General features: G+C 46.1%; 1 protein-coding gene across 1 annotated transcript in view; it reads left to right on the forward strand.

Annotated features, from left to right (window-relative positions):
- The window catches only part of nfatc4 (nuclear factor of activated T cells 4), a gene marked incomplete at its 3' end in the record, with an annotated part of 57,345 nt that overhangs the window by 22,669 nt on the left and 8,632 nt on the right, over nt 1-26,044 (forward strand). The window contains exons 5-9 of the mRNA XM_034165379.1: nt 9,169-9,331; nt 9,630-9,730; nt 14,886-14,987; nt 20,638-20,825; nt 23,492-23,632. Of these exons, the coding sequence (XP_034021270.1) occupies nt 9,169-9,331; nt 9,630-9,730; nt 14,886-14,987; nt 20,638-20,825; nt 23,492-23,632 (695 nt within the window). The remainder of the gene's footprint in view (nt 1-9,168; nt 9,332-9,629; nt 9,731-14,885; nt 14,988-20,637; nt 20,826-23,491; nt 23,633-26,044) is intronic.

Below are 26,044 nucleotides of genomic sequence, written 5' to 3' on the forward strand. Positions count from 1 at the left end.
TTGCGTCATTTGCCTGTAGGCAGGCTTTGAGTGAGCACTGATCCACCCCCCTCGTCGGATTTCTTTTGTCTGGGAACTGGCTGAGCGACTGCCACTTTGCTCCATGAATTTTTTTTCAGAAACTGTTAGAGACAGCCAGTTGGAAACCATTCGAAAGATTCAGATGGATATCGGTGAAGATTCTGTCGGCGTCACACGGATTAAGGACTGTTAAAACCTTTTTAAAGATGGCCCACAATGGCGGAGGGCGCGCGGCGCACCGAGCGGCCATCGACAAGCTGGAACGAGCAGATCATTTCTAAACTGAACGCTGTGTTGATCCGGGACATCGTGTGACTACCACAGAAATGGCAACAGAGCTGGACATAGCACTTTTGCGGCACATTCCACTGTTACAGGAGATTTTGTAATGAAAGACATGCGGAGGATTTTGCGCGTCGGCACAGAACTGCTCATGGCGCATAACAAAAAAAAAACACCTCCGTGTTGGAAAGTTCAAGCTTGGCTGATGCAATCACACGTGATTCAAATCCATATAGTTTTTGAAAAAATAAAAAGGTCCGATACTTTTTGGACAGACCTCGTAGTTCAAGTTGAGTAAAAAAAAAAAAAAGATAAACTGATCAGCAAGTTATCCTTTTATAATGTTAAAACAATGAAAAACATCACATCATAAAGATGTCGTATCCTGATGATCTGTGGTTGTGACCATTTAAGGGTTCACGGGGAGGGCCGGGCGTGGTGCGACCGGGCGTGCTGCCGCCGGACGTGCTGCCACCGGTCGTGCTGCCACCGGGCGTGCTGCCACCAGGCGTGCTGCGGCCGGACGTGCTGCCACCAGGCGTGCTGCAGCCGGGCGTGCTGCAGCCGGGCGTGCTGCCACCGGGCGTGCTGCCACCGGGCGTGCTGCCACCAGGCGTGCTGCCGCCGGGCGTGCTGCGGCCGGGCGTGCTGCCACCGGGCGTACTGTGGCGAGACGCCGGCCACAGTCCTGACTGACTCTTGTTTGTCTCGGATGGCTGATAGAGTTCCAGGGGTTAAAAAAAAACAACTTTTTCCCAGTCAACTTGTTCCCAGATGCTAGCATGCATATATACTGTACTAACTGGGGTCTATGTCACCTAGTAAATTAGGGGCGGTAGGTTTTGTCGTCCTTGCTGGTCGTAACACGCCCACTTTCAGGGGTCTCTCCCAAAGTCTTTTAAGTGGAACATGAATATTTATGACCCGGCGATTCATGTATAAATTACAGTTTTAAAATTTTCTTCCTAAATATTAACAATATTTTCTCTGTGAGTCTCTGTGCGTCTGTGCAGTGAGGCTCGTTGCGTTTGACACCAGCGGTATGGTGGCCATCCCAGGTTGTCAGCTGTAGCCAGGTAGAAATCAATAAAGGTTTTTACACAGTGGTCAAAATTTAAAAATGCTCCAGTCATGTTGAAAACTACCCAGTGGTGGGCACAGCTAACCAAAAAGTTAGCATTGATAACCGCTAACTGAAAAGTTAATGTTTATAACACTAAACCGATAAACCCTTAAAAAAAAAAAACAGCAAAAGTTACAGCTAACCGCTAACTTTTAGTGTTGTTAGCAACTGATAAACCAGTTTTGAGTTGAAGCACCACAGAAGCTTCTGAGTAAATTCAATGCGAAGCGATCACAAACCCAAAACACACCCAGAGCCAGCGCGTTTCTCTTTATGCACCTGGTCAGCTGCTGAGAGGACATCACCTTTACCTTATACACAGAATGCTTTGTCGTTTTCTTCTTTGGATTTTATTGGCGGTTTGCAAACCAACACGGTGCATTACCACCACCAACTGGAGCATGACTGGATTCTGATGTACGTTATACTAATGAGGAATTGTGGAGATGAGGGAGGAAAACAAAACCATCCATCCATTTTCTTCCGTTTTATCCGGAGTCGGGTCGCGGGGGCAGCAGCTCAAGCAAAGCCGCCCAGACCTCCCGATCCACACACACCTCCCCCAGCTCCTCCGGGGGAACCCCAAGGCATTCTCAAGCAAGCCGAGAGATGTAGTCCCTCCAGCGTGTCCTGGGTCTTCCCCAGGGCCTCCTCCCTATGGGATTTGCCTGGAACACCTCTCCAGCGAGGCGTCCAGGGGGCATCCGGAAAAGATGCCCGAGCCACCTCAACTGACTCCTTTCGACGTGGAGGAGCAGCGGCTCGACTCCGAGCTCCTCCCGAGTGACTGAGCTCCTCACCCTATCTCTAAGGGAGCGCCCAGCCACCCTGCGGAGGAAACTCACCTCGGCCGCTTGTACTCGCGATCTCGTTCTTTCGGTCATGAGCCAAATCTCATGAACATAGGTGAGGATCGGAATGTAGATCGATTGGTAAATCGAGAGCTTTGCCCCCCTACTCAGCTCTCTCTTCACCAGAACGGTCCGATACAGCGACCGCATCACTGCAGATGCTGCACCAATCCGTCTATCGATCTCACGCACCATCCGTCCCTCACTCATGAACAAGACCCCGAGATACTTAAACTCCTCCAGTTGAGGCAAGGACACTCCACCGACCTGAAGATGGCAAAGCACCTTTTTCCGGTCGAGAACCATGGCCTCGGATTTGGAGGTGCTGACTTTCATCCCGGACGTTTCACACTCGGCTGCAAACCGCCCCAGTGCACGCTGAAGGTCTTGATTTGACGAAGCCAACAGAACCACATCATCCGCAAACAGCAGAGACGAGATTCTGTGGTTCCCAAACCAGACCCTCTCTACAGCCTGGCTGCGCCTAGCAATTCTGTCCATAAAAATAATGAACAGAACCGGTGACAAAGGGCAGCCCTGGCGGAGGCCAACGTGCACTGGAAACAGGTTTGACTTACTACCGGCAATGCGAACCAAGCTCCTGCTGCGGTCGTACAGGGACCGGATAGCCCTTAGCAAAGGACCCCGTACTCCCGGAGCACTCCCCACAGTGTGCCCCGAGGGACACGGTCGAACGCCTTCTCCAGATCCACAAAACACATGTGGACTGGTTGGGCGAACTCCCATGAACCCTCGAGCACCCGATGGAGCGTGTAGAGCTGGTCCAGTGTGCCGTGACCAGGACGAAAACCACACTGCTCCTCCTGAATCCGAGGTTCGACCATCGGTCGAATTCTCCTCTCCAGTACTCTGGAATAGACCTTACTGGGGAGGCTGAGGAGTGTGATCCCCCTATAGTTGGAACATACCCTCCGGTCCCCCTTCTTAAACAGAGGGACCACCACCCCGGTCTGCCAATCCAGAGGCACTGTCCCCGATCGCCATGCGATGTTGCAGAGGCGTGTCAGCCAAGACAGTCCCACAACATCCAGAGACTTAAGGTACTCAGGACGGACTTCATCCACCCCAGGAGCCTTGCCATTGAGGAGCTTTCTAACCACCTCGGTGACTTCGGCCTGGGTAATGGATGAGTCTGCCTCTGAGTCCCCAGTCTCTGCTTCCTCTTCGGAAGATGTGACGATGGGATTGAGGAGATCCTCGAAGTACTCCCTCCACCGCCCGACAACATCCCCAGTCAGGGTCAACAGCTCCCCACCCGCACCGTAAACAGTGCTGGTGGAGAGCTGCTTCTGCCTCCCAAGGCGTCGGAGGTTTGCCAGAATCTCTTCGAGGCCGACCAATAGTCCTCCTCCATAGCCTCCCCGAACTCCTCCCAGACCCGAGTTTTTGCCCACACGGGCTGCGGCACGCTTGGCCTGCCGGTACCTGTCAGCTGCCTCTGGGGTCCCACCTACCAACAAAGATAAGTAGGACTCCTTCTTCAGCTTGACGGCATCCCTTACTTCTGGTGTCCACCACCGGTTTCGGGGATTGCCGCAGCGACAGGCACCAGAGCCCTTGCGACCACAGCTACGAGCGGCCGCATCGACAATGGATGTGGAGGACATGGTCCACTCGGACTCCATGTCTCCAACCTCCCCCGGGATCTGGGAGAAGCTCTCCCGGAGGTGGGAGTTGAAGACCTCGCTGACAGAGGGTTCCGCCAGTCATTCCCAGCAGACCCTCACGATACGTTTGGGCCTGCCAGGTCTGACCGGCTTCCTCCCATCCCAGCGGATCCAACTCACCACCAGGTGGTGATCGGTCGACAGCTCTGCCCATCTCTTCACTCGAGTGTCCGAGACACGTCTGGTACTAAAGTCTCTTGAATAACCCTGTTTCCTTTAGATGTGTCAGTACATTCCTCCATGCTGGTGGTGTAATTGTAGAAAGTAATCTTTGAAGCGTTAAACTGCTTTGTCCTAGTGATCTGACCTTGTCTTGTAGAATTCCTATCTGTCTGTTGTCTGTTTGTCTCTCCAGTAACACTTTGCTCCACCGTCTGCCTCCTGCTGCACCTCAAACACTGACCAGTTTCATGTTTTCCACTGATGTTGAGAGTGGCATTTAAATCTGTGTGACCTATACGTAGTCCTGTGATTATTTCTTCTTCCCTGCTATTCCACTTGCCTCCGCGATCCAACCTGCCCCTGAATTTTATATAAAAACTGACCCCTAGATTCTCCGTCCCACTGCTTTTTTCATGCTCTGCTCATTTCTGTCTTGATGATTGTTTCGACCAGATTTGCTCAGAGAAACGTTGATTCGTATTTCTGATTTCAGAGCTGCTTTGGCCAGTTGATCTACTGCATCATTACCCCCAATACCAGAATGAGATGGAACCCACATGAACCATATGGAAATATTCCGTTGCTGTAGTTTAAATAGGCTTTGAAGAATCTCATTGATCAGGTCTGATCTGCAAACCAATTGTCCATTTGAGATGCTGATTCATGCTGCCATTGAATCTGAACAGATGACCTGACGACTGAACTTAACCTCCTCCACCCATCACAGCGCAGCAGAATTGCTAGCAGGAGTGCTCAGACTCAGACCCGCCTGTGCGTCAGCCTGCAGCAGCCTGACGCACACGTCAGGCTGCTGCAGGCTGTGCAGTGAAAGCAGCAAACATGTTGCTGCTTTTACATATTGATAATGGATCAAATACATTCGGCAGAAAAAAATTTTCAGAGGAAATTTTGACCCGGTCATTAAATGAGGTGCACATCCCGATTCAGGATTCCCTGTAAATCTTCGTGCCTCCTGACTGTAACTAATCCGTTACGTACATCTCGCTCACATCGGATAAATGTCCCGTCCAATTGCAATGCATTTCCATTAAAAACCCCGAGCATTCTGAACGTGCACAGTAACAGAGGTACAATTTAAAGTTCAGCTCTGACACTCGCTGATTTGAGGAAAGTGGGACCGGATTCATTTCCCTGAGTAAAAGTGTGACCTTTTATTTTTTCACACCGGGTCCAGACTTGGACCTGAACCCTGATGTGCACCTGTTAAATCAGACACAAAAGGCTGTGATTTGACACATTTCAATCATTCATCTGCTATCATAGCAGTTTTTACAGTGCACATGCTGATTACAAATGGATCAGAAAAATCTGCACATTTACATCACAAAGTCAGTAAAAGAGGAAATTGTTCATCTTACCTTGATTTGCAAGTGATGATTGTAGAAAGAAAAACTTGTTGAGGGTCAAATTAGTCCACAATAAAGCAAAATCCAGAGATGGAGAACTTTAAAACTTTCATTGTATGACACGGAGTTACAGAGCTGCAGCTGCATAAATCAGGCTTTAAATTAATTAAATAAATCATCATAAATTTTAAATTTGATAGCTTAACTATTTTTATATTTATTTTGACAGCACCTGTACCTGGATGTGTTGCTGTATGTGGGCAAATGATTTAAAAAAATATTGAAAACATTAAAGGTTCATTCAGTAGTTCAGCGCAGTTGGAACCAAAATGGCGCCATGTTCTGAGTTGAAGCCACTTTCTCCAATCAAGGCACTCTATAAGTTGGTTCCACTCCTCCAGCCAAGAAAAAGGAGTCGGTATTGGGTTATTTGGTCACGTGACTTTTAGTCAGGATTCTGACATTTTCCTGATTGGCTGAGACACGCCGCTCTCTGATTGGCTGCAGCCTTTGTTTACAACATTTCAAAATCAAAATGGTGGCAATGCAAGGAGGATCCCTTACCAAAAAGTAGTACATGCAAGTATGTTTCAAGTATACTTCCAGTTTACTTTTTATATACTTATCAGTACTATTTTTTGGTAAGGGATGGTAAGTTGGTTCCACTCCTCAAACCTCCAACTGTTTTTGGTTGCCGTGCGAATTCCAGACACACAAAGCAAATACCTGGTTTCCATTTTGGTTTGACAGGGGTGAGATAAACTTCCACCCCGACATTTGCGACATTTTGCAACTAATTTGTCTCACTTTTCAAGTCTTTCAGTTTGTTTTTCACATTTTCGGTGGTTACGCCACAGCCAATCACAGAGTGTGGCGTTATAGCCAATAGCGGCCGATGTATCAGATGGACCAATCACAGCCATGATTTCAAAAACACGCTACCAGTCTCTTTGTATAAAAGACTGTGGTACCAGTGCTAGGCACTCTATAATGCATTGCAGCAATGCATTATGGGAGTTTGGGGTTTGTTTGTTTTTTTATTATTATTATTATTATTGTAGTACATGTTAGTTTAGCCATGTTGTTAGTGTTCTAGATTTGTTGTGTTTCTCTAGTTCAAGGAATGTAATTAGTTCGCCGAAGAGTTATGTTGGGACCATGAGTGAAAACAATGTTGCAGTTTACCTCTTCTGCCACTGTCTGAGCTGCTGTATGTTCAAAGTTAATTACTTTTTTCCAGCAGCAGCAGCAGCCTGCCCCCTTCTGGTGGGGGAGGGTTGAGTTCCTTGCAGCACCTTGGCTGTAACGGACACATATTAATGACCGTTTGGCCTTAACTATGCCAGCAAAAAATGTCAGCAGACTGAAAGCTAGCAGAAGCTAATTAATCTGATGATAGTTTTCAAAGTTATCTGAAAAGCTAATCTGCTAAAGAAATAGTTAGCTTTGCTGGTTAGTGGATTAGCGGAACTGTGCCCACCACTGACTACCACGTTATTTGTCTGATCAGAAAGATTCCAAAAAGGTATAGTTTGGATGACCTGTGACTGAATGTTCTGGAGTTTTGGGGTAAAAACAGCAAGAATGTTGTCAAAGTTGTTCAGTTTGTAAAGGGGTCAAAAGTTAAAGTTGCTCCAACTTGGGTAAAAAGTGATGCAAATTATTGGTTGAGCTAATAGGATTAATAAATAGAACAGTTTTGACTGTGTCCAGGCCCGTTGGATTTTATGACATGTGACATATGTTACACCGTAACATGAAAACTAAACATGACAGATGGTGCAAACTATTCCTTTTTAGAACCCTATTGGCAAAACTAATGATTTGCATCACTTTTTTACCAAAACTGGAGCATCTTTCAATTCAATCAATCAATTTTATTTATATAGCGCCAAATCACAACAAACAGTTGCCCCAAGGCGCTTTATATTGTAAGGCAAGGCCATACAATAATTACATAAAAACCCCAACGGTCAAAACGACCCCCTGTGAGCAAGCACTTGGCTACAGTGGGAAGGAAAAACTCCCTTTTAACAGGAAGAAACCTCCAGCAGAACCAGGCTCAGGGAGGGGCAGTCTTCTGCTGGGACTGGTTGGGGCTGAGGGAGAGAATCAGGAAAAAGACATGCTGTGGAGGGGAGCAGAGATCAATCACTAATGATTAAATGCAGAGTGGTGCATACAGAGCAAAAAGAGAAAGAAACACTCAGTGCATCATGGGAACTCCCCAGCAGTCTAAGTCTATAGCAGCATAACTAAGGGATGGTTCAGGGTCACCTGATCCAGCCCTAACTATAAGCTTTAGCAAAAAGGAAAGTTTTAAGCCTAATCTTAAAAGTAGAGAGGGTGTCTGTCTCCCTGATCTGAATTGGGAGCTGGTTCCACAGGAGAGGAGCCTGAAAGCTGAAGGCTCTGCCTCCTATTCTACTCTTACAAACCCTAGGAACTACAAGTAAGCCTGCAGTCTGAGAGCGAAGCGCTCTATTGGGGTGATACGGTACTATGAGGTCCCTAAGATAAGAAGGGACCTGGTTATTCAAAACCTTATAAGTAAGAAGAAGAATTTTAAATTCTATTCTACAATTAACAGGAAGCCAATGAAGAGAGGCCAATATGGGTGAGATATGCTCTCTCCTTCTAGTCCCCGTCAGTACTCTAGCTGCAGCATTTTGAATTAACTGAAGGCTTTTCAGGGAACTTTTAGGACAACCTGATAATAATGAATTACAATAGTCCAGCCTAGAGGAAATAAATGCATGAATTAGTTTTTCAGCATCACTCTGAGACAAGACCTTTCTAATTTTAGAGATATTGCGTAAATGCAAAAAAGCAGTCCTACATATTTGTTTAATATGCGCTTTGAATGACATATCCTGATCAAAAATGACTCCAAGATTTCTCACAGTATTACTAGAGGTCAGGGTAATGCCATCCAGAGTAAGGATCTGGTTAGACACCATGTTTCTAAGATTTGTGGGGCCAAGTACAATAACTTCAGTTTTATCTGAGTTTAAAAGCAGGAAATTAGAGGTCATCCATGTCTTTATGTCTGTAAGACAATCCTGCAGTTTAGCTAATTGGTGTGTGTCCTCTGGCTTCATGGATAGATAAAGCTGGGTATCATCTGCGTAACAATGAAAATTTAAGCAATGCCGTCTAATAATACTGCCTAAGGGAAGCATGTATAAAGTGAATAAAATTGGTCCTAGCACAGAACCTCTTTAACATTCGACCCCTGCACAAACTGAAATTGACCTTTGTCAGTTTTTGCTCTTTTTACTCCATAACATTCAGTGACAGATAGTCCAAACTATACCTTTTTGAAGTCTTTATGATCAGACAGATAATGTGGTGTACCTTTCAATATAATTGGAGCAATTTTAAATTTTTACCCCTGCCTGGCTACAGCTACCACCCTGGGATGGCCAACACACAGTTTTTGTTGCCATGGTGTGCTGAGGCTGGATTGTATGTGTTGTTTGTAAACCTGAAGTGCTTGGTCCATGAACCTACTGACAACTGGGTCTGAGTCTGTATTCATGTTAATGTAGCACTCGCGTGTCGACACCCCACCAGACGTGTCTCCACCTCATTAGTCAAATCATGGTCCTGATCAGTTTTCATCTTTTTACTGGTGTGGCGGCACTACTTACGCACTAATTCCTGATTTTCAGGTCAAATGCCCTGCCTCCACTTGATTGGCCGTTGCCATCCCAGTTCGACCAGTACGAGCTGCGTATTGAGGTGCAGCCCCGCCCACACCACAGAGCGCACTATGAGACCGAGGGGAGCAGAGGAGCCGTCAAAGCTGCACCAGCAGGACATCCTGTCGTCAAGGTGAAGATCCTTCCTCTGCAGAGACAATAAAGCAAATGTCAAGTCCACAGACATTTTATTTTTTAATCATATGCAGTGATAAAAAGATGTCTTTAGCCTCCGGACATCTAAAACAAAAATAAAAGCTCTTTATTTTCACACTGAAGTTACTAGCACCTGATATATTTTGTCGCAGCAATTCTCATTTGTCACTCCAATGCGGTTGCCACGGAGATGTCTGAAATTCTCAGCGAACATGTGCAGACCCACCGCTGTTGCTGCTGTTTGATTTGTTCCCTCACATGTTGTGTCTGAACAGCTGTGTGGGTACACGGAGAGGAAGCCGCTATCACTCCAGGTGTTCGTGGGAACGGCTGACGACCGATCCATCAGACCTCATCCCTTCTATCAGATACACAGGTAGGAACCGCACACAGCGTGTTACTCTGAAGTGGGCGTTCCTCCATCGTGCAGCGGAATCCACATATGTGCTTGAGGTCACCGTGGCTTGTACTATGTTACGTGCTGCCAGCTGCCCCCACAGGGGATCAGATATGGAGCCGCTTGTTGATTTGACACGGGTTTTGTGCAGGATGCCGTCCTGACACAGGTGTACGAGGAGCACAGTTGGCCTTCAGCCGCACACTTTCTCTTTTCATGTGCAGCCTACAGTGCCTTGCAAAAGTCTTCACCCCGTTTAGTCCATGGGCCAAGCAGGTTTTCGGTACCACTTAAGGGGAAAATATGACACTTAGAGTCCAGCCTCTGTGTATCATGGCCTACACAAAAATGTATGAGAGCCATCCCAGGGTGGTAGCTGTAGCCAGGTCGGGGTCAATGAAGAATTACACAGAGGTCAAACTATAAAAATGCTCCAATCATGTTGAAAACTATATCACATGATTTGTCTGATCATAACGATTCCAAAAAGGTATAGTTTGTACTATCTGTGATGGAATGTTCTGGAGTTATGGGGTCAAAACAGCAAAAATGGTGGCAAAGATCAATTTCAGTTTGTACAAGGGTCAAATATTAAAGTTGCTCCAATTTCAGTAAAAAAAAAGCAAATTATTGTTTGGGTTAACAGGGTTCTAAAAAGGAATAATTTGCACCGTCATGCTTAGTTTCCATGTTCCAGGGTAACTTATGTCACATGTCATAGAATTCAATGGATGTTGACCTTGTTTGACCTTTACTTTGGAGACAAAGCATTCAACACAGCCAAAACTATTCCATTTATTGATCCCTTTATTTCAACCAATAATTTGCATCATTTTTTGCTGAAATTGGAGCAACTTTAACTTTTGACCCCTGTACAAACTGAAATTGACCTTTGTCAAGTTTTTATTATTTGTAAAGTAAAGTTTGTAAAGTTTGACCTCTGTGTAATTCTTCATTGACCCTGACCTGGCTACAGCTACCACCCTGGGATGGCTCTCATACATTTTTGTGTAGGCCATGATACACAGAGGCTGGATTCTAAGTGTTGTTTAGTCACCTTAAGTGGTACCGATTAGGTCAATATTCATGACTGGCTCATGGACGAGTTGGACTTTTACACATTTTAATTTGTGCCATTCCAAACAAAGAAAGTAATTCAGGCTTCTCTATATTGAAATTTCTAAAATTATTCTCATTAAGCCTCAAGAAACCAAGTTATTTTAGTAACTAACGGTGTTACCACAGTAACTTTTCAAAGTTACTTTATACAGTTACTTCATTCACAGCCGTGGACAACTTGTCAGCAGTTGCTGAATGTAACTAGTACAGTAACTTGTAATCTAACTTGGTTATTTTTAAGATTGAGTAATCAGAAAAGTAACTATTAGTTATTTTGCTGATTAGTTACTTTGCTGATTACTCAGTCTTAAGAGAAACCAAGTTAGATTTCTCGTTACATTACTTATTAGTTGCAAGTTGTCAGCAGCTCTTAATAAAGTAACCAGATAAAGCTGCTAATGAAGTAACTGTATAAAGTAACGAATAAAGTAACTGTGCCAACACTGCCAGCAAATATGCCAGTACTTTAACACAAATCTCAATGAACCCATCAGTCATCCTTTGTGACAATCACAAGCTATTTTCATCCTCACTCTGGGCATCAGGAATCAGTCTCAGTGCCTGTGCAGCTGGAAATCTTGCTATTCCAGGTCTGTTGGCTTCCCTGCAAAACAGTTAAATATAATGATTAGGAATGACAAATTACAATACCATTTGAAGCGATAATGCCAAAAATCTCATAGATCTTCTTGTGTGGGGGATATAAGTGACCCCCACACAAGTTTGGATTATACCAATCCTTTGTAAAAATCTATGAACAAATGCAGGACAATTAGATTGACAAATTCATAGTAGAAACCTTTTTTTCTGATTAAAATGAGAAAAATGGTGCACAAAAATATATGCCCGGGGTCATAAATGAAACCTGTTACAGGCATCCATGCATAAACTGAGTGCAAATCTCTACAACTTGATATGAATGAAATAAAAATATCAAAGCCAAGATGATGTGTTGCATAAATAACAGAACTACTATAATAAAAGTAAGTCATCATGTTTACATCAAATTTTCTTTACAACCCCAATTCCAATGAAGTTGGGACGTTGTGTAAAATGTAAATAATAACAGAACACAATGATTTTCAAATCCTTTTCAACCTATATTCAATTGAATACACCACAAAGACAAAATATTTCATGTTCAAACTGATAAACTTTATTGTTTTTGTGCAAATATTTGCTCATTTTGAAATGGATGTCTGCAACACGTTTCCAAAAAGCTGGGACAGTGGTATGTTTAGCACTGTGTTACATCACCTTTCCTTCTAACAACACTCAATAAGCATTTGTGAACTGAGGACACTAATTGTTGAAGCTTTGTAGGTGGAATTCTTTCCCATTCTTGCCTGATGTACGACTTCAGTTGTTCAACCGTCCGGGGTCTCCATTGTTGTATTTTGCACTTCATAATGTGCCACACATTTTCAATGGGCGACAGGTCTGGACTGCAGGCAGGCCAGTCTAGTACCCGCACTCTTTTACTACGAAGCCATGCTGTTGTAACACATGCAGAATGTGGCTTGGCATTGTCTTGCTGAAATAAGCAGGGACGTCCCTGAAAAAGACGTTGCTTGGATGGCAGCATGTGTTGCTCCAAAACCTGGATGTACCTTTCAGCATTGATGGTGCCATCACAGATGTGTAAGTTGTCCATGCCATGGGCACTAACACACCCCCATACCATCACAGATGTGTAAGTTGTCCATGCCGTGGGCACTAACACACCCCCATACCATAACAGACGCTGGAGTTTGAACTTTGCACTGGTAACAGTCTGGATGGTGTCTTCCCTCTTTTGTCCGGAGGACACGACGTCCATGATTTCCAAAAACAATTTGAAATGTGGACTCATCAGACCACAGCACACTTTTCCACTTTACGTCTGTCCATTTCAAATGAGCTCGGGCCCAGAGAAGGCGGCGGTGTTTCTGGATGTTGTTGATGTTTGGCTTTCACTTTGCATGGTAGAGTTTTAAGTTGCACTTGTAGATGTAGTGACGAACTGTGTTAACTGACAATGGTTTTCTGAAGTGTTCCTGAGCCCACGCGGTAAGATCCTTTGCACAATGATGTCAGTTTTTAATGCAGTGCTGCCTGAGGGATCAAAGGTCACGGGCATTCAATGTTGGTTTTCGGCCTTGCTGCTTACGTGTAGAAAGTTCTCCAGATTCTCTGAATCTTCTAATTATATTATGGACTGTAGATGATGGAATCCCTAAATTCCTTATAATTGAACGTTGAGAAACATTGTTCTTAAACTGTTGGACTATTTTTTTCACGCAGTTGTTCACAAAGTGGTGATCCTCACCCCATCTTTGCTTGTGAACGGCTGAGACTTTTGGGGATGCTCCTTTTATACCCAATCATGACACTCACCTGTTTCCAATTAACCTGTTCACCTGTGGAATGTTCCAAACAGGTGTTCTTTGAGCATTCATCAACTTTCCCAGTCTTTTGCTGCCACTGTCCCAGCTTTTTTGAAACCTGTTACAGACATCCATTTCAAAAGGAGCAAATATTTGCACAAAAACAGTAAAGTTTATCAGTTTGAACATTAAATATTTTGTAAAAAAAGAAGAAATAACTGGTGCAGCACAGAAATAAGTGCAAAACGTCTTTAATAAGGTGCTGAAAGGAAAAAAATTGTCAGTCCCTTTGAACAATTTTTTTCCTTTCAGCACCTTATTAAAGACTTTTTGCACTTATTTCTGTGCTGCACCAGTTATTTCTTCTTTTTACAAATTGGTCCTGCCTGGTTGCATAAGATTTGTTTGTGCTGTGTAGAAGCGCGGTGAACTCTTTGTTTTTGTATTAAATATTTTGTCTTTGTGGTGTATTTAATTGAATATAGGTTGAAGAGGATTTGCAAATCATTGTATTTTGTTTTTATTTACATTTTATACAACGTCCCAACTTCATTGGTATTGGAGTTGTAGATAAGTCAGGGGAGGGATACGTATGCATTTCCAAGCCATGGAATATATCTTGGACATCATTTGCATCGGTCATTAAGAAATACAAACAGTGTGGAATAGTCAGTTCTCAAAAACAGTGACTGTGCAAAAGCTAGAATAGTGAGGGAAGCCATCAAGACACACATGACAACCCTGAAAGCGTTACATTTTTCTGTGGGACGTTTTGTATTTTGCATCATTAGTTACACAACATCTTGATGGAAAGGAGCAGAGAAGAACCTTCTGAAAAACAGACTTGGAAAAATCAGCTACAGTTTGCTGGGAGGCACGTGGGAGACTCAAACCTACATCTGAGCTGTGCCCTTTTAGTAAAGTTCTTCTCTGCTACAGTCCACGCGCTGTGTAATTAGTGTTGCAAATTAAAAAATTTGCCCAAGTCCCAGATCCTCCAGTTGCAGATAGAGAAGCATGTAACTCTTTCAGAGTTGTCATGTTTTTGGTGGCTTCCCTCACTAGTCGTCTTTTTGCACAGTCACAGTTTTTGAAGACAGTTAGCTGTGAAACTGATGATTTAGTTTTGTTATACCAAAGCATTCCACCACTTTTGCAACCCATCATTTTGGCTTTGATATTTTTACTTAATTTATGTCAAATTGTACAGATCTGTTTTGAGTTTGATCGAACACTGCTAAATCATTTTTAACCCTTTTTTATTGTGGTACACTGCAAATTATTTGGTTCTGACCAAGATAAAAATGATTTAGAAGCCTGATCTTGTTTAAAGGGTTAATTTCTTATTTTAAGTGTTTCACATGCAATTTCTGGATTCAACAAACTTAATTCAAGACATCTTGTCTAAAGAAATGATCTGTCCATGCAGCAAGATAGTTTCCCTCAGATTTAGTGTTTTTATCTTGTTTTTAGACATCCATTTTTTTGCAGTTGGGGAAGCCTGAATTATTTTTTGTGTTCAAAATGACAAGCAAATTTGAATGTGTAAAAGCCCAAGGGGCACACTGAGGTGTCAGTGTGTCCACTGGTCCTGGTTCCTGTAGCAGGTCCAGTTTGTCACACAGCTGTGAAACGATCTCCTCCTGCAGGGTGACGGGGAAGATGGTGGGCACAGCCAGCCATGAGAGCATCCAGGCCGGAACCAAGCTGCTGGACATCCCCCTGAACCCCGACAACAACATGACGGCACTGTGAGCAACTAAAAACTTTATTCTCCACTTACTGTATATCTGCAGAACAGATTTTTAGTTTGCACCAACAGGAACAAACTTAAGGGTCCCTTCACACATAGTACGAATAAGTACAAATCATGGTGAATCACGGTGGAACGGCTCATATGAGCGAACCACGAAAACATCGAGCCAACGGGCAGGCGTGAACGAACCCGCTGCAATGGCGTCGTGCACATGACGGTGTCGTGCAGGCAGGAACACAGTGCGAGCAGCTGGGATGAGGTAACCCACATCGCGCTGCTGATGTGGAGAACAAGAAAATAAAAATCAGCTGTATAGTCAGTGAATATTACTGGGTTGATATAAATAATAAATAAAAGGGGATGTAATACAGAACCCTGCAGTTAAATAACCCTGGTTAATTAAAAAAATAAATGCCACTCATGGGACTCGAACCTGCAATTTACAAAAGCTCTGATTACCAGACGGAAACTTTACCACTGCACTGCAATCTCTGTCTTATAACAGGAGCATGAAATACGCACAAGACACATGTTGTGGGGGGAGCCGACACTGGCACCTCACATGCGTACTTGGCAACTTCACAGTCGTGGGGGAAATTAGAAAATTTCACCACCAGCTCGAAAGTGATTATCTGCTGACTGTTTTTGTACTAACAGCGCAAATGGCCACACATTTTTTAAGTGCCAAGCGAGTGGTGTTAGATGTTTGTTTGTGTCACCTGGAATTTGGCCAGCACCTGCCGCGAGAGGGATAGAATGGGCTCTCACAGTGTACACTCTTTCAGCCGCTGGTATGCACAAATATACTCAACAAAAATATAAACGCAACACTTTTGGTTTTGCTCCCATTTTGTATGAGATGAACTCAAAGATCTAAAACTTTTTCCACATACACAATATCACCATTTCCCTCAAATATTGTTCACAAACCAGTCTAAATCTGTGATAGTGAGCACTTCTCCTTTGCTGAGATAATCCATCCCACCTCACAGGTGTGCCATATCAAGATGCTGATTAGACACCATGATTAGTGCACAGGTGTGCCTTAGACTGCCCACAATAAAAGGCCACTCTGAAAGGTGCAGTTTTGTTTTATTGGGGGGGGATACCAGTCAGTATCTGGTGTGACCACCATTTGCCTCATGCAGTGCAACACATCTCCTTCACATCATCCGTGAAGAGAACACCTCTCCAACGTGCCAAACGCCAGTGAATGTGAGCATTTGCCCACTCAAGTTGGTTACGACGACGAACTGGAGTCGGGTCGAGACCCCGATGAGGATGACGAGCATGCAGATGAGCTTCCCTGAGACGGTTTCTGACAGTTTGTGCAGAAATTCTTTGGTTATGCAAACCGATTGTTTCAGCAGCTGTCCGAGTGGCTGGTCTCAGATGATCTTGGAGGTGAACATGCTGGATGTGGAGGTCCTGGGCTGGTGTGGTTACACGTGGTCTGCGGTTGTGAGGCTGGTTGGATGTACTGCCAAATTCTCTGAAACGCCTTTGGAGACGGCTTATGGTAGAGAAATGAACATTCAATATACGAGCAACAGCTCTGGTTGACATTCCTGCTGTCAGCATGCCAATTGCACGCTCCCTCAAATCTTGCGACATCCGTGGCATTGTGCTGTGCGATAAAACTGCACCTTTCAGAGTGGCCTTTTATTGTGGACAGTCTAAGGCACACCTGTGCACTAATCATGGTGTCTAATCAGCATCTTGATATGGCACACCTGTGAGGTGGGATGGATTATCTCAGCAAAGGAGAAGTGCTCACTATCACAGATTTAGACTGGTTTGTGAACAATATTTGAGGGAAATGGTGATATTGTGTATGTGGAAAAAGTTTTAGATCTTTGAGTTCATCTCATACAAAATGGGAGCAAAACCAAAAGTGTTGCGTTTATATTTTTGTTGAGTATAGTTGTAGTAACAGTAGTAATAGGTGTATGAGGCGTTGGAGGCAGCTACGATTTTACACATATTGCATATGATTTTTGCTTCATGCGCAATTCGACCACATTTGTGAAGGGGCCCTTAACCAAAATGTGACGCACATTTGACATCTGCAGTTCATGTACATTTGAGGAGTAAAAAGCTGAAAACATTTTTCTATATTAAAAAGTCCATCCATCCATCCATTTTCTTCCGCTTTATCCGGAGTCGGGTCGTGGGGGCAGCAGCTCAAGCAAAGCCGCCCAGACCTCCCGATCCACACACCTCCCCCAGCTCCTCCGGGGGAACCCCAAGGTGTTCCCAAGCCAGCCGAGAGATGTAGTCCCTCCAGCATGTCCTGGGTCTTCCCCAGGGCCTCCTCCCAATGGGACGTGCCTGGAACACCTCTCCAGCGAGGCGTCCAGGGGGCATCTGGAAAAGATGCCCGAGCCACTTCAACTGACTCCTTTCGACGTGGAGGAGCAGCGGCTCGACTCCGAGCTCCTCCCGAGTGACCGAGCTCCTCACCCTATCTGTAAGGGAGCGCCCAGCCACCCTTCGGAGGAAACTCATCTCAGCCGCTTGTACTCGCGATCTTGTTCTTTCGGTCATGAGCCAAATCTCATGACCATAGGTGAGGATCGGAATGTAGATCGATGGGTAAATCGAGAGCTTTGCCCCCCACTCAGCTCTCTCTTCACCACGACGGTCCGATACAGTGACCGCATCACTGCAGATCCTGCACCGATCCGTCTATCGATCTCACGCGCCATCCGTCCCTCACTCGTGAACAAGACCCCGAGATACTTAAACTCCTCCACTTGAGGCAAGGACACTACACCGACCTGAAGAGGGCAAAGCACCTTTTTCCGGTCGAGAACCATGGCCTCGGATTTGGAGTTGCTGATTTTCATCCCGGACGTTTCACACTTGGCTGCAAACCGCCCCAGTGCACGCTGAAGGTCCTGATTTGACAAAGCCAACAGAACCACATCGTCCGCAAACAGCAGAGACGATATTCTGTGGTTCCCAAACCAGACCCCCTCTACACCCTGGCTGTGCCTAGAAATTCTGTCCATAAAAATAATGAACAGAACCGGTGACAAAGGGCAGCCCTGGCGGAGGCCAACGTGCACTGGAAACAGGTTTGACTTACTACCGGCAATGCGAACCAAGCTCCTGCTGCAGTCGTACAGGGACCGGATAGCCCTTAGTAAAGGACCCCGGACCTTGTACTCCCGGAGCACCCACCACAGGGTGCCCTGAGGGACATGGTCGAACGCCTTCTCCAGATCCACAAAACACATGTGGACTGGTTGGGTGAACTCCCATGAACCCTCGAGCACCCAATGGAGCGTGTAGAGCTGGTCCAGTGTGCCGCGTCCAGGAAGAAAACCACACTGCTCCTCCTGAATCCGAGGTTTGACCATCGGTCGAATTTGCCTCTCCAGTACTCTGGAATAGACCTTACCGAGGAGGCTGAGGAGTGTGATCCCCCTATATTTGGAACACACTCTCCGGTCACCCTTCTTAAACAGAGGGACCACCACCCCGATCTGCCAATCCAGAGGCACTGTCCCCGATCGCCACGCGATGTTGCAGAGGCGTGTCAGCCAAGACAGTCCCACAACATCCAGAGACTTAAGGTACTCAGGATGGATTTCATCCACCCCAGGAGCCTTGTCACCGAGGAGCTTTCTAACCACCTCGGTGACTTCGGCCTGGGTAATGGATGAGTCCGCCTCTGAGTCCCCAGTCTCTGCTTCCTCTTCGGAAGACGTGACAATGGGATTGAGGAGATCCTCGAAGTACTCCTTCCACTGCCCGACAACATCCCCAGTCAGGGTCAACAGCTCCCCACCCGCACCATAAACAGTGCTGGTGGAGAGCTGCTTCCGCCTCCTGAGGAGTTGGACGGTTTGCCAGAATCTCTTCGAGGCCGACCGATAGTCCTCCTCCATGGCCTCCCCGAACTCCTCCCAGACCTGAGTTTTTGCCCCTGTGACTACACGGGCTGCAGCACGCTTGGCCTGCCGGTACCTGTCAGCTGCCTCCGGGGTTCCACCTACCAACAAAGATAAGTAGGACTCCTTCTTCAGCTTGATGGCATCCCTTAATTCCGGTGTCCACCACCGGGTTCGGGGATTGCAGCCGCGACAGGCACCAGAGACCTTGTGACCACAGCTACGAGCGGCCACATCGACAATGGAGGTGGAGAACATGGTCCACTCGGACTCCATGTCTCCAACCTCCTCCGGGATCTGGGAGAAGCTCTCCCGGAGGTGGGAGTTGAAGACCTCGCTGACAGAGGGCTCCGCCAGTTGTTCCCAGCAGACCCTCACGATACGTTTGGGCTTGCCAGGTCTGACCAGCTTCCTCCCCTCCCAGCGGATCCAACTCACCACCAGGTGGTGATCAGTCGACACCTCTGCCCCTCTCTTCACCCGAGTGTCCAAGACACGTGGCCGAAGGTCAGATGATACGACTACAAAGTCGATCATCGACCTCCGGCTCAGGGTGTCCTGGTGCCACGTGCACTTATGGACACCCTTGTGTTCGAACATGGTGTTCGTGATGGACAAACTGTGACTAGCACAGAAGTCCAACAACTGAACACCACTCGGGTTCAGATCGGGGAGACCGTGCTTCCCGATCACCCCCCTCCAGGTTTCACTGTCGCCGCCCATGTGGGCGTTGAAATCCCCCAGGAGAACAATGGAGTCCGCAGTTGGAGCGCTATCTAGTACCCCTCCCAGGGACTCCAGGAAGGTCGGGTACTCTGCACTGTCCGTAGGCTGAGACAACGGTGAGAGACCTGTCCCCGACCCGAAGGCGTAGGGACGCGACCCTCTCGTTCACTGGAGTGAACTCCAACACATGGCGACTGAGCTGGGGAGCAACAAGCAATGCGACCCCAGCTCTCTGCCTCTCCCCGTGGGCAACGTGAGAAAAATGAAGCGTCCAGCCCCTCTCCAGGAGTTGGGTACCAGAGCCCAAGCTGTGCATGGAGGTGAGCCCGACTATCTCTAGTCGGTATCTCTCAACCTCCCGCACAAGCTCAGGCTCCTTCCCCCCCAGCGAGGTGACATTCCACGTCCCAACAGCCAGGGGCTGTGAGCATGGACCGGGCCGCCGGGCCACCCGCCCTCGACGGCCACCCAATCCTCTCTGCACCCGACCCCCATGGTCCCCTCTGCAGGTGGCGAGCCCACAGGAGGGCGGGCCCACGTTGCTCTTTCGGGCTGAGCCTGGCCGGGCCCCATGGGCTAAGGCCCGACCACCAGGCGCGAGCCCCAACCCCAGGCCTGGCTCCAGGGTGGGGCCCCGGCTCCGCCATACCGGGCGACGTCTCGGTCCTTGATTTTTTACTGGTTATGGAGGTTCTTAACTGTCCTTAGTCTGACCCGTCACCTAGGACCTGTTTGCCTTGGGAGACCCTACAAGGGGCACAAAGCCCCCGACAACTTAGCTCCTAGGATCATCCGGGTACGCAAACTCCGCCACCACGATAAGATGGCAGCTAGAGGGGGAGATAAGGTGGCAGCTAGAGGGGAAGATATTAAAAAGTAATTCATAAAAGTAGGCGTCACAAAATGTCACTGTTGTGGATATCTGCCTTAACACTTAATGCACATGAAACACTAATTTGGAGTAAAAAAATACATGACTAAAACACAAAATACTTATTTTCTTCTTGTCTCTGAACACAGCATTGACTGTGCTGGCGTTCTGAAGCTGAGGAACTCTGACATCGAGCTGAGAAAAGGAGAAACAGATGTTGGAAGGAAGAACACGCGTGTTCGCTTGGTTTTTCGCACCCACCTCCCTCTAGCGCCCCCTGTAGGACCGCCAGGCCGAGTGCTGGCTCTGCAGGTCGCCTCTCTGCCAATCGAGTGCTGTGAGTCTTTTGAACACAGAATGATCAGCGTTGGCAACAACACAAAGTTAAAACGAGCAAACCAAGATTTCTGACGTCCACCAATCCAGATCCAGATCACTTCTAAAATTCAGTGGGCTGTTCCATGGCCTAATATCTATCTGTGGTAAAAATTTGGTGAGAATCTGTCAAATACTTTTTAAAACATAATCCTTCAAAGCCTATATAAAGTGACATCTTGATCCAGAATCTGGATCTGGAGCTGGATCAACTCCAAAATTCATTGGAGTCTTCCTTGGTCTAATATCTATCTGTTATGAAAATTTCACCAAAATCTGTGCAGTAGTTTTGACGTAATCCTGCTAACAGACAGAAAGTAAGTAAGTAAGTAAGTCCCTTCGGCTGCTCCCTTGTTTGCACTTGGGGTCACCACAGCAAATCCAAGGTGGATCTGCATGTTGAATTGGCACAAGTTTTACGCCAGATGTCCTTCCTGACGCAACTCCACATTACATGGAGAAATGTGGCAGGGGTGGGATTTGAACCCGGAACCTTCTGAACTGAAACCAAGCGCGTTAACCACTTGGCCACCACCCCTGCTGAAAGACAAATAAATAAATGCCGATGATTTTATTACATCTTTGAGGGACGTAAATATCTTGGAGCTCGAACAGCGCTTATCAGTGGGTTTCACGCATAGGTTTCCTCCACGTGCTCCGGTTTTCTCCCACATCTAAAGACATGCAGGTTCGGTGAATTGCAAACTTTATGGTTGTCCAGGTCTCCCTTGCAAAGAGGTCTCGATCTCAACGGGACTAACTTGGTTAAATAAAATAAAAGTAATCCCTCTGTGCCAGCAGCCTGCGGATAAAATCCACCAGGTCCTGATTATTTTTTTGGCTCTGATCCACATTTTTGTGCACACATATGGGCACATCTTCCCTTTTTTCATGCATCTGCTTTTGTCTTTGAGTTACACAAACATGATACAAGTTTTAGGAAGCACGCTACGAGGGACGTGACTAAATGTGTACGCCGGTTGGCAGGCTTCATTTAAGGGGAGGACAGCAGTAGGTTTTAGCCAGGTTTCACATAAACCAATCATATCTCAGTGGTGTTCCATAATTAGATCATTTATCAACAATTATTTTGAGGACAGTGATCTTATGTTAATGAGACCCAGACTAAGGAGCTCAGTGGGGTTGGCAGTTGGACTGCTGGGATTTGGGGGTGGTTCTACAGTAGTATATATAAGATGCCTAAAATTAGGTTTAAGAAGTTGTAGATAGCAGTTTGTAGGTAGCAGACAATATTGCCCCAGTATTTGATGTTGCATCCTCAATTTTAATGTCATCCAATATAGTAATGGGTATTAGGTTTGCAGAACCTCTCCCTCTATGGTCTTTGTGGACACGTCTGCGGAAACAGGCCACAGTCTCAACCTCACGAATTTCTCTCCCTGCCGCACAAACTGCACTATCACCATAGTGGGATTTCTGTGCTAATTTCCCCACTAAGCTAACAGATTCCAACAGCCACATTAGTCGTAAGCCCTGCAAGGTCTCTAATCACCTGCTCCATGGCCTGCTGTAGAGTCCTAATGTTACCCTTCCTGTAGAGCTCTGTGTTCGCAGCTAAGATGGGGGTGCCTTCCCCCAGTATGGTGAAGACCATCCACATCAGGCACATCACCCCAAAAAGGACAGTTATCAATAAAACTAAAGCCTTGCTGCTTACGAAATTGAGCCAGCCACCTATTCAGTGACATCAGCCTGCTAAACACCCCATCATTACTCCAGAAGGGGAAGGGACCAGAGGCCAACACAAGTCCTCTCTATGTCCATTTTTGTGAGCTCCAAGTGTATCCTCCTAATATCATTGGCGCCGATGTGAATAACTATGTGGCTATATCTAGTGTTGTGTTCCTTGTGCAACATCAGTACCCTAAGGTGAGAGGCAGTGTCAGGTGCTTTGGCCCCAGGAATACATTTAACTAGGAGATAGGGTTAGAAGTCACCCATGGACTTAGAGAGCTAACAACAGGCATATTCAAGGCTGAAAAATGGTTCACAGTTTGCAATGGTGACTGATCTGGGTGCCACAACCCGGGCACCAGGCCCTGCATGACTTCTTCCGCCTAACAACAGTCCGAAAGCCATTGTCTTTAGCCACTGTTACTAAGCTAATACTAACGGATGCGTGAGCCGGTCCGACACTGTGCTTATCTGGAGTGCCCGCAACATCTAACTCCACTGAACTAAGAAGCTGCTCTAGCTTACGGACACGGTTCTCTAAAAGAGTCACCCTTTCTGTCAGCATCGCACAAGATTCATGTAGAGAGTAATGTAATATAATTTGTGCACCAGAATATCCAAGCATTTCACCAAGCTAGCTCAAGCTAACTGCTAACGGAAACACTAGCCACTCGTAATATTTGCACAGGAGTAAAATTCGCAACGGTTACACTTAAAATTAACAGAAGTGTTACACAGATAACAGAAATATGAGAAACAATTATAACCTTATATTAATTAGAATAGCATCATTCAAGCCAGCAGTCCATGTGGGAGAAAGTTGCCAGGTCAGTGTTCCAGATTAATGCTGCTGGATGAGATGGGTGTTTTGTTATAATCTTGCCATGAAAATATATTTCTTAAAACACCGTTTGTCTTTTCCCGCTGCCTCAGCTCAGCGTTCGGCGCAGGAGCTGCCCGTCATTGAGTCTGTCAGTTTGGCATCTTGCTGTGTAGAAGGAGGGGAGGAGCTGCTGCTAAGCGGCGCCAACTTCCTGCCGATCTCCAGGGTCCTTTTCATGGAGCGAGGCTCAGGTAACCGTCCCCACAGGACACTGTGTAGGTATTTAAAGAATAGACCAGAATATTGTCTGCGTAGCAGTGGAGCTAATGTCACCAAGCAATGGATAGCTAGTGCTAGCATACAAGTTAAACGATTGCTAAAATGTCAAAGTGTAAATACTGGAGCACAGACTTCCAAGATTATTTGTTAGTACAATTACCATGCAACAACCCCTATTATCTTACATATGTGTAGTAAAATGCTCAGAAAGGACAAACACAGTCAAGCCTCAGCAGCTAGCGGCTGCTGCTAGCAGCCCCTGTTAGCTGGACCTCTGACACTCTGGTGCACAGCTGTCACTCAAGGTCACCAGGCCCCTAGTTATTCACAGCTTAGAGTTTCATATAAAGCTAACAGGCTACCCTTGGTGTTTTACTAAAGCATATTTTTGATTTTAATAATGGATGACTTGGATGTGGCGGCGCTGTGGATTAGTGGTTAGCACTGTTCCCTCACAGTAAGAAGGTTATGGGTTTGATTCCCACCTTGGGCCTTGCTGTGTGGTGTGGGGTTTGCATGTTCTCCTCTGACTCATCTCAACGCCACATACTACCTGTCAATTAAAGTGACCACAGCCTTAAAGGAGACCTGCACTGAAAAAAATGCAGTCAGATTTTTTGAACAAAAAATGACTTACATTTACACATAAGATCCTTCTGAATGTAGTAAAGTAAATCTGCAAGCCCAGATCTGTCATTCAACGGAGAAATCTTCATTTGAAAATGACAAATTTACAGCTAACATTTAGCCCTCCGCAAATTGTCCCTCTCATCATGGACGCTGCCGAGACGTCACGGACAAGACCCTCTCCCAGCATGCATTGCGCCAATTGTAATTTGTGGATTTACGTCAGTTTGCATCTGCACCTTTTTCTTGCCTTATACGGAAGGATCTACTTTTTTTAAAACTTCATATTGTCTTGCGGCACGTTTGGTGAGTACACATTTCTTTTATTTGTGCTTGAAAATTATTTTTTGTGACTTTTTCATACGCCCGTTTGACTGAGTGGTGTCGCATTGAAAATCTACTGTCTTTCGCCTCCGGTACCGTCACGGGGTACGGAGGCAGGACCCACAAAGAATCCAAGTCATTAAAAAGTTATAAACCTCTCTCAGCGGCCACGGAGCTCTGCAGCTCCGATTACCGAGACGTGTGGCGCTGCGGAAAGTCTGTCCTTGCAGCAACAGGTGTTACCGGCCGCTCGCATCAAAACAGCGAGTTTTGTGCCAAGTTGGCTGCACCTCCATTCAGTAGAGAGGGACGTGGTGCTGGCTGCACAACAGACACGGACGATGTGAGTGGCCTGCTTCTGTGCTTACCGAGCACGACTCGGTAACATTGTTGAAACACAAAAACAGGGAGGTGACAAGTTCAACAAAAATACAATTCAAACCTCTCAGGCTAAAGGGAATTAGGAAGGTGACATGGAGAGGACCAGGATAACTCAAAAATACAATACAAGAAGAACCAAATACGCACAACTGGAAGGAACAACTGGCAACACAGGAGAGAGGCAACAAACAACAATGACCCTACAAACCCATTAACGCCCAGGTGAGGTGATCACAGGTAGTTGGAAATACTGTATGTGAATATTAGAGTTGGCTGCAACAAGTAATAAAAGAACAAATCACAAGAGGGCGGCAGAGAAGAACTAAAAAAGTAAAGGTGACTGAACCATGTGAGTAATTAACCAAAACACAAGGGGGCGACAGACTAAGACAAAGCATAAACTGCACAAATGACTGTGGTGATTTTCCAACATAAAAACTCATTCTAAACTGAACTGAAGACCGAAGCAGGAAGATGATCAAACTGAGAGACATCAGAAATAACCACAAACAACCAGACAACACAGAGACTCAAGACAGACAATAATAAAGCAAAAATTCAAACACATGATCACAGCAAAGAGAGTGTGAAATAAACACTGCAAAACCAGAAGACAACAGGATGTTATATCACAGACGAAAGAGACAGACAAAAGAGACATCACGTGCAACAGACTGGGGAGAACATATATGACAACTGACAGGACAGACCTAACGACAACCTAACACACCAGATATGGTAAGGTACAAGTGTACTAGACCGGACAGGCTTGACCTGACTAACATGAAAAGTGGGGTAGACGCGCATGGACCGGGGGAGGGCGGCGACAGACGATAACTGGATTAATGATCTTGGAAACCGGAAAAGGACCAACGAACCGGGGAGTCAGTTTCTTAGGAGCTCCCCGAAGAGTCCAAGTGATGCATGGACAGTCAAACCTTTTGCCCGAGGGCGTACGGTGGTGCGGCCGACCGCCTACAATCCACGGTGGTCTTATAAACTGCGGATGAACACAACAGAGCGCGTCTAGCCCACTCCCAGATTTGTTGGCA

The sequence above is a fragment of the Thalassophryne amazonica genome, unplaced genomic scaffold, assembly GCF_902500255.1.
Source record: "Thalassophryne amazonica unplaced genomic scaffold, fThaAma1.1, whole genome shotgun sequence".
Lineage (NCBI taxonomy): Eukaryota > Metazoa > Chordata > Actinopteri > Batrachoidiformes > Batrachoididae > Thalassophryne > Thalassophryne amazonica.